At 52.7% G+C, this 17313-nt stretch overlaps 2 protein-coding genes across 2 annotated transcripts; one reads left to right on the forward strand and one right to left on the reverse strand.

Moving 5' to 3' along the window:
- Positions 1 to 325: 325 nt before the first annotated feature.
- AYO20_03988 (hypothetical protein) lies at positions 326 to 2728 on the reverse strand (the record flags this gene model as incomplete). Its single annotated transcript, XM_022642287.1, has 3 exons — positions 326 to 631; positions 695 to 730; positions 785 to 2728. 3 exons carry the CDS (start codon positions 2726 to 2728, stop codon positions 326 to 328), a joined length of 2286 nt encoding a protein of 761 aa, XP_022501668.1.
- Positions 2729 to 14411: 11683 nt separating this feature from the next.
- On the forward strand, positions 14412 to 15702 carry AYO20_03989 (hypothetical protein; the record flags this gene model as incomplete). Its single annotated transcript, XM_022642288.1, has 3 exons — positions 14412 to 14824; positions 14926 to 15358; positions 15466 to 15702. The coding sequence occupies 3 exons, from the start codon at positions 14412 to 14414 to the stop codon at positions 15700 to 15702; spliced, it is 1083 nt and encodes a 360-aa protein (XP_022501669.1).
- Positions 15703 to 17313: the final 1611 nt, after the last annotated feature.

Consider the following 17313-nt stretch of genomic DNA (forward strand, 5'->3'; position numbering starts at 1 on the left):
CCGCCGGAGAAACGAAGGTGCTGTAATGCGGGTGATGCTGAAAAAAAAGGTGAGGACATTTGTCTGGGTCGCTAAAAGAACAGCAGACAGGAAGAAACGATTTTGATCCACCCCGGACGAAAAAATGCTGTCGTGGTGTCTCGACCGGGATATCCCGTATCAACCATCTGCCGGAGTGGTATACTAGGATTTGTCGAGGTCGTCGGACATGGAAATTGTCCGACCGCGCCGATTAGTTCAGTGTCTATGTGCTGCCGAGGCCAACGTGGGACAACGTTGGCCAGGTTGATGCAAGCATTCTTTGATGCATGTGATGAAGAGGATGTTATCCTTGAATTGCGGTCGGGGTTGGCGACTCGGACATCAAGGTATGTTGGGCCGCTGAATGGTATGGGTATCCAAACGAGGCTGGCGACCCAGAGCGAGAACCGAAGAACCCGCCTGTCGACAAGGGCGACGAAGAACGCGCGGCATATTGCGCGAACGATTTTGACGATTGAGGTTGCTGAACGGGCGACATGCTTCGAGGTGGTGTCGGAGTAGTCGAGCCAGAAGAATCAGACGAACTGCCTCCATTGCTCTCCGACGCGGACGCAGAGTCCGCTGAACCATCAACCTTGACCGTCCCAAACTGCAACAAAAAATTAGCACATCAATGTGTCTTGACTTCCTCGCTCTTTCCCCGGGTACCTACAAAGCAGTACTTGTCCACCTGCACAATCTTGTTAGCCTGGGCCCGAAGCGAACATCAATACAGCAGGGTGTCCTGGGGATAGAGACTTACGAGCTCCTTGTAGCTCTGTGAGCTGAGAGAGGGTTTCTCAGAGAGCAAAGCAGCCGGCTTGGATGTCAAAGGAGCAGCGGGAGCCGGTTTACCGGCTTCGACTTTGACACCGTTGATGCCAGTTTCATGCTTGGGAGCAGCGTCCGCAACACTCTGTTCAGGAGTTGTTGCAGGAACCTCGTGGGAAGACTGCTTTGTGTACGTCCTTGGACCCAAGCCAGACCACTCGCCCATGGCGGCATATGCATTGTTCTTTGCAGCCGTCAACGATGTCTTGAAGTCATATCGGTTTCCGAATGCTTGAGGCCCAGCCTGCTTACGGCGCTGAGGAGCATCGGGAAGAAGCTCGGCTTTGGATTTGGGACTCCTCAACTTGAGCTTGGGTTCACCCATGAGCAAACTCGGAGACTGCAGGAAGCTCCCAAAACTGTCAAAACCAGTTGAGAAATCATCGAATGAGGTAGGCATTGACACCGGTCTTGTAGAAGAGGTAGGTGGTGATGGTCGACTACGCGGCAAGGCATTGAGCGGCCTCTCACCAAGGCCAGGGCTGGACTTGCTTGGTGGCGACTTGGACTTCTTGCTGAAATCGACTTGGTAATTGGCACCACCATTATTGTCCCAGAATTCCTGACCGTTGACATTGTAGCGGATGCAGAAGAACAATGTCTTGCTTTCCAGATTCGCTTGATCTTCGAGCTTGATGCTGAAATTGAAGCGATCCAGGCCATCGTGGTTACCCTTCCGCCGAACATCATTGTTGTAGTCAGCAACGATTTCCGAAGTGGTCTTCCAGTAGTCGAACGTGAAACGAGCAACAACTTGTTTGTGGAATGCCAGGTTCTGCACGGCGACAGTTCCGATGAGATTCTTGTTGTCAGAGGAGAGGAAAACCCTTTCCACGAGAACGGGCTGTGCCCTTCGAGCATCCAAGTCGGTGGGGAAATTGTTCAAGCGGATCTCCCATTCATATGAGGGCGTGCGAGAACGAGTACTGGTCTCGTCCGACCCGAAGGGGAAATCGGTCTCGCTTTCGTAGTTCTCTACGGGAGATGAGCCGGCACTCACAGCAAGCGGTCTGTCCACCTGCAGGAAATGTCTGACGTGTTCAAGGTGAGAGTCAAAGTGGACAGCTTTGGAGTAGGTAGGTGTGCCAGGCATGCTCGAGGGCCGCCGCCGTGAAGATGGTCGCAGAGCAGGACGAACAAGTTCACCTGACTTTTTGCGCACCATTGCCGGTCGCTCAGCGGGAGCATTGTCGCTGTCGCTGTCATCAGTGTCTGGCCGAATGGCCACAGAGGGTGTTTGCTTTGAAGGAGACTCGAAGATTATGTTCGAGTCGGTCGACGACCTCGAATGAGAGATTTTCCGAGCTTCCTGCGATAAGGGCAGTCGCAAGACAGCAGGGCCCGCCGATTGTGTGCCATCGAGACGGGAAACAACATCCGACCTTATGATGGAAGAGCTGTGCTCCCCACGAGTTGGGGAACCTGTATCTTTCCGTTGCTCAATCGACCGGATGGCCTCTTGCAGCGCTTGAAGATCCTCGTCAAAATCCCTCGAACGCCCTCGCTGCTGAGGTTCATCTTCATCGCTCGAGTTTTGAGAGGAATCTGGAGGTGATATTGTCATTCCTGCTGGTATCAAAGCATTCGTCAAAGGGGGAGGTGACTGTCGAATGCTACCATGTGGGTCGAAGTCCCCGTTCACCTCGTACGCCTCGCCATTGTGAAGGACCTCAATCTTTGCTGCATCAGTCAATGAGGGACTCCGTCGGTGCTTGGTGAGATAGGAAGAGGAGCCACTAGAACGAGGGAGATTCGGTCGATCGGCAGCGTCCGGAGAAAGTGAGGGTCCTTTGATATACGAGTGGGAACGGCTTGGGGTGGGACTGGATTGTTTGGAGCTCGAGGGCGTATGATGGGTAGGTGGCGTGTAAGGCATTCGGTCGGCTTGTGAGGAATGAATGGGCCAAACCAAAAACTGCAGATGTTCAACGTGCAACGAGGCTCATTAAAGTACAACCTGCAGCAGGTCGAAGGTGATTATTCGGAGGATTAAAGACGATCTGAAACGAGACGAGGCAGGTCAGTATATGGAATCAAAATCATTGTGAATAAGAATAAGGTCAATCGTAGGAGCATTGTATGTAATGGTAGGACAAGTGAAGGACAAGCGTAACGAGAGCCATGAGCGCAGCCACGGTCGAGTTGACCACGCGATGCCAACTTTCCCGACGACTATCGCCCAGCCACGCGCACACGAGTGCCGTGCGTCAGTCCGGGGTAGGGAAGTGGGAAGGTACTTACGGAGCGTATTGAATGCCCGGGTTTTTAGAGTCCAGGCAGGAACAAAGCAAGCAGAAAATCCGACAGGGAGTTACTGAGGGTAACGTTCGAGTGTGCAATTCGTCTGTTGGTGAAAAAGAGAACAGGCTCAGTCACTTTCTACCAGTGCAGAACGGCGACCAAACACAGTTATCGCCACGGGACCAGAGATCAACCGTACAGCGACAAACTAGTAAGGACTGCTACTGTTTCTGCACTTCCCAGAGACAGTGACAAGCAGGACTCCCGAGAACACACAGGAACAAAGTCAAAATGGTGTGACAATGTTCTCTTGGTATCCTCCTCTTTTTCTTTGTTGGTGAGACTGTCCACACACGCAGATCCGGGCTGCTTGCTGATCGGTGACCGACAAAGGACAAAATGGGTCAAGGTAGGTTCGACCGTGGTGATACCGCTGGCCGAGTTCGTGTTCAAAAGTCCCAATTCCTTCTAGGATAGATGTCAAGAGACAGGCTGGGTGAAGGCCTAGAGAATGGAGGGGGAATGGGGGAGGAGTTGGTGGTGGTGGTGGTGGTGGAGGATGAAGAAGGGAGGAAGGAGGGAGTATTTTGGGTTGGTAGTTGATTAGCGGTGGTGTGCCAGAGGGCAAGGCAGGCCGACCAAGAAGCCAAAAGGTGTTGAGTCTCGAGCGGCCCAAAGCAGGAAGCTCGGATCTGCGCGCACAAGTAGTGTGGGCGACTTGGGGGGTGGGTTTAGGGTGGGAGGATGGGCGGTAGATGAGGATCGGATGGGTAAGTAAGTTGAGGTGAGAACGGAGGGGCGGGCGCTGGGAACCTTGGAGCTGGGAGGACTAATGGCTCTAGTTTCTGCTCAGAGTGGTTTTAGAGAGTGGGTATGGTTGGCGCGACCATTTCTGAACACAGAGGCGAAGACTGATAACCCTGGTCCGATGAGATGCAGTAGTGGGTACCCTAGGGCGCAGGCTAAAACTGTGCGGTGGACTGAGGGCCTTGGGGTGGCGTAACTCGTCTTGAGTCCTGCACGATCCCAACGCTCGCCCAGCACGACACGACGGCTACCTGGGGTGTGTTGCTGCGGCTAAGAATTTTGGCCTGCGACGCTAATGGCGAGTGGACATGGTAAAGGGGGGGCGTCGAGGAGGAGATATTGGCGACTAGAGATGGCAACTGAAAATGCCAATCCAAACGTGGCTGGAAAATACAGAATACAGGGTAACGGCGTGGGAAGACAACCCAAGACGATGACAAGAGTGAACGCACTGGCGTCGTTTCAGTGATAGGCGATAGATAGGCACACCAAAAGATACAGGGAGGAAGCGGGAGAGGAAGAGAGATACGAGTATTAGAGGAAGATGAGAGGCTTGTGGTGTACGAGTACGAATACAAGTACACGGTACAGCCTCCGTATTTCGCTTGTGGTCTGATATTATTGTAAGAAAGGCACCAAAAGAGTCCCAAGAGCTGCGGCGGCTTATGTGTTGCATATCTAATATGAAAGATTCCCACCTCTTCTTTCCCTCCGACTTCCACCTCGTCCGCTCTCGGAAATGGCCTCGACGAGCAGATACCAGCAAGTGTACGTAGAGTATTGGTGGCGGGGGTGTTCGGAGGGAAAAGATGCCTGGAAAAAGCCGCACAAGACCGCATTGAGCACATATAACACATCATGAGATGATGTTCTCAGCGAAAGACCAAACAGACCACTCGGAGCTATGACCTGATTGCCCCAAAATTAATAATGATTGCTTGTATAAGAAGCCCGTGGGTATGAGTGGGAGCAATGATTGCACGCACACAGCGCCCAGTTCCCATCTGTTACTCTCCACCGGGAACGGAGGAGCCGTTCGCGGGAGGCGGCGGGTATTTCGAAGCTGAGGACAGAGAGGGGACAGGATCATAGGATGGTCTGAGCTTGTCCTCATTTTTTTTCTCGTTGGTGGCAGGTTGCACAGGTCCGCGTCCAAGTTTTCCATAATCGAATTGGCAGAACTGGCTGGGAACAAATTATTGACTGAACTGAGTTTCTGCGCGCACAATGCCATTCAGTTCAGCTTTTCCCCGCCAAAAGCAATAAAAAGAAAACGGAAACGCGCTAAAATAAAATTTCAAAAGACAAGCACCAGCCAGTCATCGTGACAGACTTGGCACTTGGTGGCTGCGGGCAAATAATCCGGCAGAAAAACTCCTGCCCATTGGCTACATACTCGGAGGCTCCGGCTAGCAGTTCCGACCAATAACATTCCAGGCACACGTCGAGGTCAAGTTCAGTCTTCTCTCGCTTTCTCGCTTTGGCGCTTTGGCGCTTTGGCGCGCTGCTCCGCCCTTCAAGCTTCTTCAGGCTCTTCCTCAGGCTCTCCCGCAGGGCTCCTTTTGCAGAGAATGGGCCTTTTGAGAACAAGCCCATCAGCCTAGGAAATATTCTCCCCGTTCCCCCCTCCTCATCCTCGTCCGCTGCGTGCCACCAAAAATGACAACAGTACGCAGATAGCACAGTCAGCAGTGTCACTCACAGTCATGGATGCCTTGTTGGCTGTCAAAAGTTTACTATCGGCTGTTCCAATCGTATGGCATACTCATTGCAAAGAGGTGGCATTTCCGTCCTGCTCATTGCTCCGGAGAAAGGTTTCCAACATTGTCAGGGATCGACATCGTAAACTACACCAGCGCCATGTTCGACGATGGAGTTCTTGTAGCAAAATGAAACACGAGACCCATTCATTATCTTTGTCCCCCCTTTCTCCGTTCTACTCGAACGAGGACTAACTCGCTGTGAAGGTTTGCGGCACAGGCTGACTGTCCCGCCCGTGCTTGCTGAGAATTCGCGTCAGGCCCATAACCCAGTCTAAGCAGGGGCCTAAGCACCAATCTCCCGTTGTCTGCCAATGCAGTCGGGCTCTTTGCGACGACCGCCTCCTACGCAACAACTCTTCGCTTCAGAGCAAACCGCTAAACCGGCCACATTTCCAAGGCATAACACCAATGAAGGCCTCTCTTCCCCCCATCTTCAATGCAGTCACACCTTCCTTCCCGTGTCGAGCAGGGGACATTTGTTCCAAAATATCCCACCTTGTATGCGGAGGGTCGCCGACGATGGTGGCCTTGAGGATCTTTTCGGACGCTGTTTTTGTGTACCTGGCAATCCTTCGCGTGGCAGCGCAGATCTTGCACCGGTCCTGGGAGTGGTATTCGTTGCCAGCAAAATCAAGATTTTCCAAGTTCAAGATGTGGGCACTGGCGAGATACCCCAGGTGGCTCATGCACAGTGGGCAGGCCTCAAATCACAGCGAATAGCTGCACCTGTTGGCGGGGCCTAGGGCGTAACTTGCAAGGTCACTTGGGCCTGTGAAATGCCTTTTGGAAACCTATGCTATTTGCCCATTTCCCCCCGGGAACTTTCAGAGAGCACCTGTGGCTAGAGACAATGCTGCAGTCCGTCAGCCTTGACGATCTTGTCGAAAAGCAGATCCAGCTCATGACCCAGCCCAAAGCCGTCCCAGGCGGGAGCAAAGGGCCGCCCATAGTAGGTACATAGGTACCAAGGCCGACCAGGTCGACCCCGGCCTTGATCTCACAGGACTATAAGCAAAGGTTGATGCCGGCACTGGTCGTATCACTTCGGCTGCCACAACTTCCCCCTCTGGAAGAGCTGCATGGCGAAGTCAAAATGTCCATGGTGGATTTGAGGCAACGGATCATACATCCGAAAGCTCTGGAGCACAAGTTGGCGCAGTTTGCGACAGGATGTGGGCTATAGTTTTGGCAATTCCAAGGTTTTGGGCAACACCGCCATATCGACATCATGACTTGGTGTTTAAACGCATCTACCGGCTCTGATTTCTACCTACGAGGACCTATCCCCCATCACGAGACCAACATTGGCATGCGGGTACAGAGTGATGAGGCGTCAATAAGCCTTTACTGCCAAAAGGAAACAACTGCCAGCTGCAGCAATCACGGATGCCACCGTCATTGGCGACTTTGTGGACGCAAGATGGGCGAATACCTTTTCATCTTACCCCGCGAGGCCCTAAGCAGGCGACGGTGCTTAGCGAGCCAGGCGACGGCACAGCCCAGAGACTTGACGCCGCAGACACACCTTTTGGCAGTTGACCTTGATTCCCAAAGCACTGAAGCGCCAAAGCGCCCTCCCTCGCTTTGATAACTCTAGCAGGGCGGTGAATTACCTACCAGCATCTGACTGGATGACGCCAGGACGTGGTTCAAATTTCAATCTAGGCGGTGAGCACGAGGGTCCCCTCCAATCAAACCAGCGCCCCTTGACACAGGCGAACAGTTTGCTTCAAGCTCTGACCTCCTGGCTCATGGGCATTTCTGGCTGCTCGCGTCAGAGATTGTGGGCTTCGCGACACCTGGGGGAACCTTCCCCATCTGTGCGAACTTTCCATGGCTCGATGGGTCTGCCTCTGCAATGGGTCCCGGATCTCGCGGCAGTGACGGACATTTACAAAAGATGCTGTGATTTCCAGGTACGTACCTATGTACATGTACCTTGTTTTGTCATGGGGACTTGCCCACTTTCCACAATTGCCGTCAGGATTCAGGAGAAGCCCATGCACTTTAAAAATGCTCACTGATGGCGAAGCCTCCAACAGCCTCATCATTTGATGACGCACAATACTGTTGTGCTTATTGCTCTCTTGCTCTACTATAGCACCCGGCTTCCCTTGCCACGGCGCACCGTCATGCCGCGGACCCGAGTGACGGAAAGATAGGGTGCCTGGTCATGGTCTTGGACAATGGCAGCACAACAAGAACCCATCCGTGCACATCCCAAAGCGGCTCCTCGGAGGTGGGCGTACAACAAGAATGTAACCCCCACGGCCCAAAAGGCGGTATAGCTCGCAGGACCCAATCAATGCGACGCGTGGCGGGGTCAACCTTTATCTCTGGGAGAATTTGTCCGCCTTCATGCACGCACTAACTGTCACCTTGTGTCGCAACTCGGGTCAAAACTGAGGTGCCACCGTTCGAACAGGTCTGCTCCGTACCACGGAATCGTACGATGAAATCTTTCCATCCACACAGATCGAGTGTCAAGTCAACGTGGACCGAAGATATCGTGGAAGCCAGCGTTAGGCGTTATTTCCCCCAGATAATATATGTCCACCAAAGCAGTATTCAACTCCGACAGTGACAAACGCGACAAAAAGACCATCACATCATACGGTAATAATCAAAACCACATCGAACGATTTCGGTACCGTCTACGATTTGATACGAGATACAGCATTATGGGTAGTTATCTGGGAGTCGGTCATTCTCGGTGGCTCTCCAGAACACCCAACAGACGTTGCGATTAACATTTGACAAAGTGACAGCAGTGCTCTCGCCACACATCCGGATGACGGCTGTTCGTTCAGGGTCGGCGCAAAACATGGTCAGCTCCGGAAGAGGGAGTTGTCTTTTGCGATAAGCGCTACTATTTCAATCTTCCAAGCAAGACCAGGGGTCCTCTTTAATTTTAGGTAGTTGGTGTACTGAGGGCACTCTGACTGCGTCCGAGGTGTCGCAGGAAGAGCCTGTATCAAAAGCAGCCCTTTTCTTGAAGAAAATGATGATGATAACGGTGGAGGGGCGTTCAAACGGCCTCGGACGGTAGGCGGTTCATCCTCTAGATAGAGTTCTTGGAGAGCTTCCTCAAACAAAGATATCGTCTTCAGGGTTGGGTAGGGCGCTTACATTGAATCACTGCCAACCTGTTTCTATCACGTACGAGGTGGGTATCGTCTCTGCTCGTGTGAACTCTCCTTCCCATCTTGAGCGCTTGCTATCGCCTTCTGTCCTCGCAAAGGAACATGGTAGTGCTGCTCAGGTCAAAGCCCGTCAGTGGGTTTTCACTGTCCCCACCAGCCTTCCAAGACCCTCTTTAGGAGAACTCATGAAGAGTCGTAGGTAGAGAAACAATGTGCTGTTCGACCGCTTGGAGCCTCCCCCGGCAACCTGCAATCTTGGGATGCAAAGCAATGGAGTTTTCTTGTGGCTGCATGTCGATTACAGTAGCTTTTGCCTGGTCTCGACCCCTCCTCTTCTCAAGTCAGGTAGAGGGGCTTCGGTAGGACCCCTCCTCATTCCTGTCAGTCGGAAACCCTACTGATCGACTCTGTTGGTTGCAAATCCTCCTAGGCGCAGGGAAATTTTTGAGCCCAGAAGTCCCTGCGGCGGGTGAGGCCTTCGGATGCTGGATAATTAAATCCTTGCACAATGGGGAAAAGGGCCCCCCTCCCACTTGACGAGCCGTGTCGCTGCACAGCATTGGCTCTTGTCTCAAACAGCGAAAGACCCTGGAAGCGTGCCCTGCTTGACATGACCACCCCTCCATGTCTTAGCTGCCGGTAAAGCCAGAGCAGTATCCATCTTTTTTCTCATTCCTGGAGGGGCGGCTCCCACAGGGACTGGAGGAGGAGGAGTGGTCTCTAGACAAGGGAGGACGGGCAGCCTAGGCGGGCACGAAGGTCGCTTATTCGATAACCAACGGTATACGTGGCAAAAGTCTCATCGGAATCAACATTATTAATACATTAATAAAAAAGACATGGGCGTAAATGGCGCTAGGGGCGGTGCAGAGTCAAGCCGCAGATGAGAAGCGTGAGGTGTTATCAGTAGTCAAGTGCCTTTGGATGTTTCCAGGTTACGAAGCATGTGCATTTTTGTTTGTTTTGGGCTTCTTTGTCCAAAGATCACATGATCCGACAGTTTGGGGGTTAGTGGCTCGGCCGGAAAAACTCGAAACTAGCAGCCGAAGCGGGGAAAGATCCCCCGATCCATCGGTGGTGACAGCTACAAACCCTGCAAACGGTGCAAACACCAGCCACAAATCCACCGCGGAAATTCCTAGGGGTGGCAGTATTTTTGTTCCACCAAAAATTTTTGCCTGCGCCCTTTGTGCCAGAATAGCATAGCGATATGCAGTATACGCTCCCGCACTCCTTACCCGAGCATTCCTCCGGCCATGTCTACCGCGCAGGTCCTCGTATCGTGCGCTCCTCAACCGTTGTGGTGGCAAATTGCAGGTGGAAGCCACAGTAACACGCGAACAAAAGGCCTGGTTCTACCTCCGAATACGAAGTACATGTGTCCTTGGGGTGCAGTCCCACACAATGGCGAGCTGGCAGGCGATATCCCCAACAATCTCAAGCAACATCAAGAGTCTCGTCCCCATTCCCTCTAACGTCCAATTCCCTCCATTTTCCAGAGTCAGTATCTTTTTGCAAGCGACTCCCTGGCAAATCTCCACCTGGGGGAGGCCTCGACCTCTGCTGGATCCAGCGTCGGGTCCACTATCTGTGTGTGACAAGTTGGCGGTGTGTGAATACTCGTATGCACTCCGCAAACATAACTTTGCGAGCGAACCGTCTGTGTCAGAATACCCCGACCATCAAATGCAGCCGGTGGAGATCATCTCGTCTGCTTCTTCTCCAGGTTTGGATGCATGATACCAGCAAGACTCGGCATGTTGACCTCTCCACCGTCGGATTGCCAGATAGCTCACGGTTGAAGGAGTTGCTGTCAATTCTGATACCAAGACTTATGCAAGCCACACTGGCGCCATCACCCCCCCCAAATGGATCGTGGGTGGGTATAGCTGACTTGCGGCTTGCCACTACTACTGATATCGGCCAGCAATTGCCGTTCGTTGGGCCAGAAATGGCATACCCTTTGGTACCCAACTCCGCCGCCACCGGAGCTCTCTGATCCATCGCCGTTTTCAAGTTGCACATGCTTCGTTTCGAACGCATGGCGCACGATCTTTCAACGCTCGAGCCGCCGAAACAATTATAAACAGAAAATGTCACACATAATATGCGTCTAGGCGCCCTCACCAAATTTGTTGGGACCAGATCCCTTGCTGATCTATGCAGTGATGGCGGGGTGCAGTCGCCCCAGGTCTCTTGCTCGCAGCCTTTTCTCTTACGTGATTTGTCGAGTCTGGAAATTTTTCATGCGAGTTGCTTTTTGACATGTGAAAATTCCTCGTCCTGCCAGGTTCACACCTTGCACGTCCTGGAGCAACCCGTCGCCAACCTGCGAGTCCGAGTATACGACGGAGACCCTCAAACCCTTTCTGATCGCACAAGTTTGCGGACTCCGTCTCCAGAATATCTCTGGAGGTCGTGGAGATCCCCAGACCTTCGCTCATCTTTCCAAGGGTTCACGCATCCACTGTACGAATTTGTCCTATCGACCGACCCTAGCACTGCGACTTGAGGCTAGAACCCTTTAAACGGGACAGGTCACCATGCATCGACCGCGTTCCCTTCTGAGGTTGAAGCACACGAGAGCAGCAACCTCTTTCAGCTTGTTGGGACCTTGATCGGCGTGCTCCGTCTGAGCATTATCAAGGTGGCTCGATAGTCAAACCCTCCCTTGAGGTCCATGCGATCGAGCACATTTTGACAGTCGAACCACCTAGCCGATCCTCGCTGCGTGTCGGCCACTCGTTTGGTCGACGATCCTCGTTTTTAACTCAACCACAACTACTTACCTGTGAGAGCTTCCTCCTTGGGCGTACATGTTTGAAGATCTGGAAACTTCCAGGATATTCAATGTCTCAAACCCTCTACGTCTTTCCTTTAGAATGGTCTCATCGTCGATGTCGAGAACCATGCCCACCTTGCAACCGGTTTGCTCAATCTGCCTTTCTCGTGGCAAAACTCTTGTCATTGTTGTGGCCAAGGCCACTAATGCGTGTAGGAGCGAGGGGTTTGCAGAGTGCACGTTGATGTCTTGCGTGATCGCATCTCCTTATCAGAGCATTCATGATTAACGTGGTTTGATTATGCTAATTAGCAACAGAATCTCAACTATCAAGCCAAACTTTGGGCTCATGATCAGTAACCGACTGCATTCTGTGCTACACGACATCCCCCTCCGTTGTTGTGAGGCAGCTGTCACTGTCAATCTCCCCGCCTTTGGGTTACACCGTCGACTGTGTCTGTGTCACCTTTCGAGACATCATTTCCCTTGTGTTCTATTCTGCATGAACTCCGCCGTGAACTTCCACGGCATGACCTGGATCTTTCGATCTCCATTGTGCCAGGATGGCTCGGTGTGACAGTGTGTCCCAGCACGCAATGTTTGCACAAGCAAACCCTCTCATGATCCCATCCTCCCTGCGTCATTGCCCTGAGAGCTGGAAAATCAGCATGCGACTCCACCCTCCAGTCCAATCGAAGTGCTCGCTCTTCCCTTGAGACTCGTGTTGTCGACCCTGAAGGTCTGGCTTGCCATGACATGCAACCACGGAGAGAGTTTTCCTCACCCAAAAGGTTTCGACGGACTGCGCAATGCTCCGTTGTTCGGGTAGTTGTCTCGAGGTGCTGCTTTGTCGCATGGTACTCGATCAAGACTCAGGAACAGGAACCATGTTGACTTGAACCAGCTGATCAGGGCGAGAGGGGACCTCGAGGTTGGCGGCGTGAATCCGATGCTAGCGTCTGCCTCCCATTGTGCTCACAACACGACATACGTCCATGCAGAGAAAACATGTCCACGAAGCACCGAACTGCACACACCGAGAGGTATCATGGCCTGTCACCTGAGTCCACTTCAGCTGCTGGTGCTCGCTGTTCGATGTTGTCGCCGTTGCAGTATGGACCTCTTGTGAGGGACTGTTTGTTGATTCATGCTCGAGTGACCGATCTTCTTGTAGGAATTCCCATTGAGGGAGTCACTCGATGGTACAGTAAGCTTGTGATTGAGCGACCCCCTCCATTGACGAAGGACCTTTGGACGCGCTGTGACAAGCATTGCAGAGAAGTTGTTGAGGCTTACCATACGGAATAAAAAGATGTTGTTGTCGCAAGTCCAATGCAGCAGTGACCACTCAAGTCATTGATGTCCTGAGGATCTTTGCCGTACAGGTATACATAATTTCGTTTTCGTTCTCCTCGTGTGCTCTCTCCCATCTTTTACATTTCGTTCTTCGCTTCGGTACTACACACCCGGTACCACACGTCACGCACGCTGACTATATACCTACCTACCTACCTGCATAAGGAATACCAGACCGCCTGCTCTTCAACTTCAGCTCCAGTTCCAGCTCCATTTCCATCCTCGTCTCCATCTTCCCTGTGTCCTAGCCTCGTCAAACATCTCCACCTCTTTCGCCGTGGCTGTCAGACAGAAGGCTGTGAGGCCGGGAAACAGAGACAAGGGAAAAGAGGACGGTCACATCAGTGAGTGAGTGACTGAGTGGGTGGATGAGTAAGTGGATTAAGTCCGAACGGGTTCGCGTCGCACGATATTAGAGAGTGTGAGTGTGAGTGAGCGTGAGCGCCGAAGGGGGCGAGATAGATTGAGAAGGGAGACGGGGGTTACATATACATCCATGGCTCTTCGACGACAGCGACGAGGGAGACTTGACGGTGGACATACCATCTAACTCGGTGCTCACATATACATTTACATGCTCGGTATACTTATACTTGTACCCGTACATATCCTGCCGGAATACCAGTCTGTAGTGCGTGCGTCGAGGGATGCGTCTATCCATCCATCTATATTCCTATCTATCTAGATATGTAGCTATGTACCTACCAGCCTATGAACCTGTAGAGTACGGATCCCCAGGTCTTGTCCGGGTCGCTCTGCCTCTTGACAATCCAGATTGCAAAGGCCACGACCTCAAACTCAACAGTGTGAGAGCCTCTCTCGCATAATCAAAGAGACGTCTTGAAGCGCGGGTCAATACCCGGATGTTTTCGTTTGCTTCGTTGTAAGGAATCTGGGTGTGGAATCCAAATTCGCCGTCAGCCGGGAGAGGTGAAGCTTCTCTTTGGTCTCGTTGTGAGTGTGTCATCAACGGCTTCTCTGCTGTGTTCCATGGTTCTGGGCTGCTCTGATGGTGCCTTCTCACCATAGCTGAGTGGAATCTCTCGAAGGTCTCTGACTGTCGTAGAGTCTCGTAGTTCTGGCCCACAAAGAGAACAAGACTGTATCGTTCGTCCAGCTGCGGTGCTGGCAGCTGATGTGCAGGCTTTGAATGCTTCACCGTATATCCAGCCATGAGGCACAATATGATCGACCGTTGTATACCGCCTCGCCGCCACTTGGTCCACCGTATCGATCCACTTAAATTCAATATACAAGTTCCTCCTAGTCAGTCCTCACTTCGATCGCGTCCTTGGATTCAATTTGAACTTGTGCAGACACCCAGACCAGCCTCCGTGAGCTTCACAGGCACCATCCTACCTGTTCTTCTATCTCTGCTTGTTGTCTTCTTTGTTGATGGCCCCCTCTCCACAAAGCGGTGACTTGTTTGACACCTCGCCGTGGATCTATGAACCCAACTTGCTCACAATGAATCCTGTGCTCGGAATGGACAACGAAGAAACCCGTGACATCTCAGTGGACTCTGGCACGGTCAGTGGTGACGCGACAGAACAACAGGACGAGAAACAAGAGTCGGCGCAGGAGGTGGACATGAGCGAGAAAGAAGAGAAATCACAAGTCGTCTCCGATGACTCCAACGTTGACAACGCCGTCGCCGTCGCTGCGCTCCACAGCGGTAACGACGCTTCTACCACCAACGCTCCGCCTTGCGCCGAGACTGATCAAGACACAAAAACCAAACTCGCCATCAGTCAAATTCCCACCGACATCCACAAACGCAGCACCTTTGACAACACCTACCTCGAGTTTCCTTTCACCCTCGACGCACACAAGGTCTTCGTGAAAGACTTCCAAGACCGCTGGGGCTTCGGCTGTTTGAGGTACGCTTGCAACAGCTTGAGATTCAACTTTCAGAAGAACTTGTCGTGGCCTTGCTAACCTGGTTGTTTCGAGATAGACACGATTACTTTTCCGCAACCAGCAAAATCATCATCAGAATGACCACCGTCCTCCACAGCGTCTTCGCCTGGAACGTTGGCGACCATGTCGCCAACGCTCTGCGCATTCGCAAGTACCACCCTGAAATCCTCATCGCCGACGTGGCCGCCCAGATCAAAAAGCGCACCAACTCGGCCGTCGAACTTGCCGCCAACGGCAGCTGGTGTTCTCCCGATGTGGGCTTCGCCCACGTCGATGCCTACTACCCCGGTGTGGTGTTTGAGATCGGCTACGCCCAGCAGAAGATGGCGTTTGGGGAAGTCGCCCAGGCGTACATCCAGGGCTCAAATGGTGAGATACAGGTTGTCGTAGCGTTTGAGATCGAGTACCCTGCGGCCAAGCAGGCCAAGTACTACGTCTGGAAGAAGAAGGTGGCCTCGGATGGCGAGATCCAGGCCGAGTTGGCCGATGAGGAGGTACGTTCTCGCCTATCCCATCGCACTCGAATCTTCCCTTTCACTCTCTCTTCTCTCGTGACTGAAACCATCCGTCGTCTGACTGACAATCACTTGTAACCCTACAGGAGTTCCAAAAGGCAGACGGAACAGTGAACAAGGACTGCCGCGGCATCCACCTCAGCCTGGCCGATTTCTGCCCTGCCCGCATGATCCCCGGGGAGGCGAAGCCACTGCTCAACCTTCCCACCTGTCTCGGCCACGACACCGGCATCCACATTCCAGCGTCGGAACTGTGCTTCTTACTCGACATCGCGGTCAGAAACCACCAGCTCATGCAGACCCACCTGCAGACACAGGCATGAATAAGCCAGAGGCGAGATGGAGATGGAGACGATACAGGATCTGCATCAGCATCGGCGTTCGGAGAGAATCAGCAAGAACAACAAGAACAACATCTCGGCTGGCTCACGAAGCCATAGGCACTTTTTCGCCTTCTACTGTATGACTAGATGATACCCGGCCCAGTGAGGCACGCGCAGAGCTTTTCATTCAAAAGAACAAATTGAAACTGAAACTGAAACTGAACATGATTCTCCCTCTCTTCCTTCTCACGTCTCACTCACTTCTCACTCACTCTCTCTATAGAACTCACTTCACATCCCCAAATCTCCTTTCGTACATCATGCGTCCACGCCTCGGCTTGCCAGGTACGGTGAGGTGAATTGGCTGTGCCTCGTACTTGTAAACAAACCGACGTTCGTCTAGTTGGATCCCGCCAAGAGTCTATAGTAGTCCGATATGTACTAGTCTCCAGCCTTGGCGTGGAAACCAGCGAGCCCGACCACAGGGCTGGCCACGCCTTGGCACGCTAGGTTCCAATTGTACCTGCATAAGTACTTGGCGAAGTGGGTATGGTGCATACATATATACACGTCGCGCGAAAGGTGCTTCGCCGTAGAATACTAGGTAGCGAGTCAACTACTTTCTTGGGAATGTACGCAAAAGACCTCTAGAACCTTACCTTACCTTACCTTAGCATAGCTTGGGAGCGAAAGCTCGGCGATATCAACGTAGGGTCCTCCCCGGTTCTTTTTTTTCCCAACTCCAAAAAGCGCGTTGATGGAGGAGGGGAAAGGGTCGACACCCCGCCACCACGCGCCAATGCCAACGGTGTGTCTCTGTCGCCATCATGTCCTTCGGTCGATTGACTTGGGTGCAACGCCTTTCAGAACGTGCAATGCCAGGAGGGGGCGGGGACAACAACACACCACCTGCGTCTCGCCCTCTGCGTTGTACGAAAGTGCTGCTGCCCTGTGGAGGACCGTGAGATCCACTATTTGCAGGGTCGCGATGTTGCAGGCGGGGGCCTCGATGGTCTTATTGTGTCATTTTCATCGAGTTGACCAGGTATATTGACGTGGTTGTGCTATACTGACTCGTCGACAGACTGGTGATGGTGATGGTGGTTGTCTGCAGGTCTGATGCCTCGCCATAGGTGTCGGAGGAATTTCGTCCCTCATCACTGGGGCTGTGCCTCTTTGAAACAGTTCTCTCAACCATCGGGAGTGGCCAGACACAGGAGTTCGTTGCCCCCCACCTCTCCCGCACGTGCACGTCGTCATCTCAAATGTCGAAGATGAGATCGAAAGCACCCGTCCCACTACCTCGATTTTCTTTGTCTGAAGAAGGCCGCTGCGTTGTATGTTAATTGGAAGATCTCGACGTTTCCCATCTGTGGCACGACACTCTGGTCCGCGTACCAACTCGGGCAGAATGCAATACACATACATACATGCCTGGGAGAGGATCGAAGAATAGAAGGGGGGGGGGGGGGGGGGGGTTGGCAACTGAAATCGGATCAAAAGGAGTCCTGGAGGCGCCATACATTGGCAGTCCACAATTCGCGTCTGTTGGGATACATGGGTTGTTTTCTCGTCTTTTCTTCTGTCCCAGAAGTGGTTTTGGTAGAGGTA

Source organism: Fonsecaea nubica (genome assembly GCF_001646965.1).
Source record: "Fonsecaea nubica strain CBS 269.64 chromosome Unknown Scaff20, whole genome shotgun sequence".
Classification (NCBI taxonomy): domain Eukaryota; kingdom Fungi; phylum Ascomycota; class Eurotiomycetes; order Chaetothyriales; family Herpotrichiellaceae; genus Fonsecaea; species Fonsecaea nubica.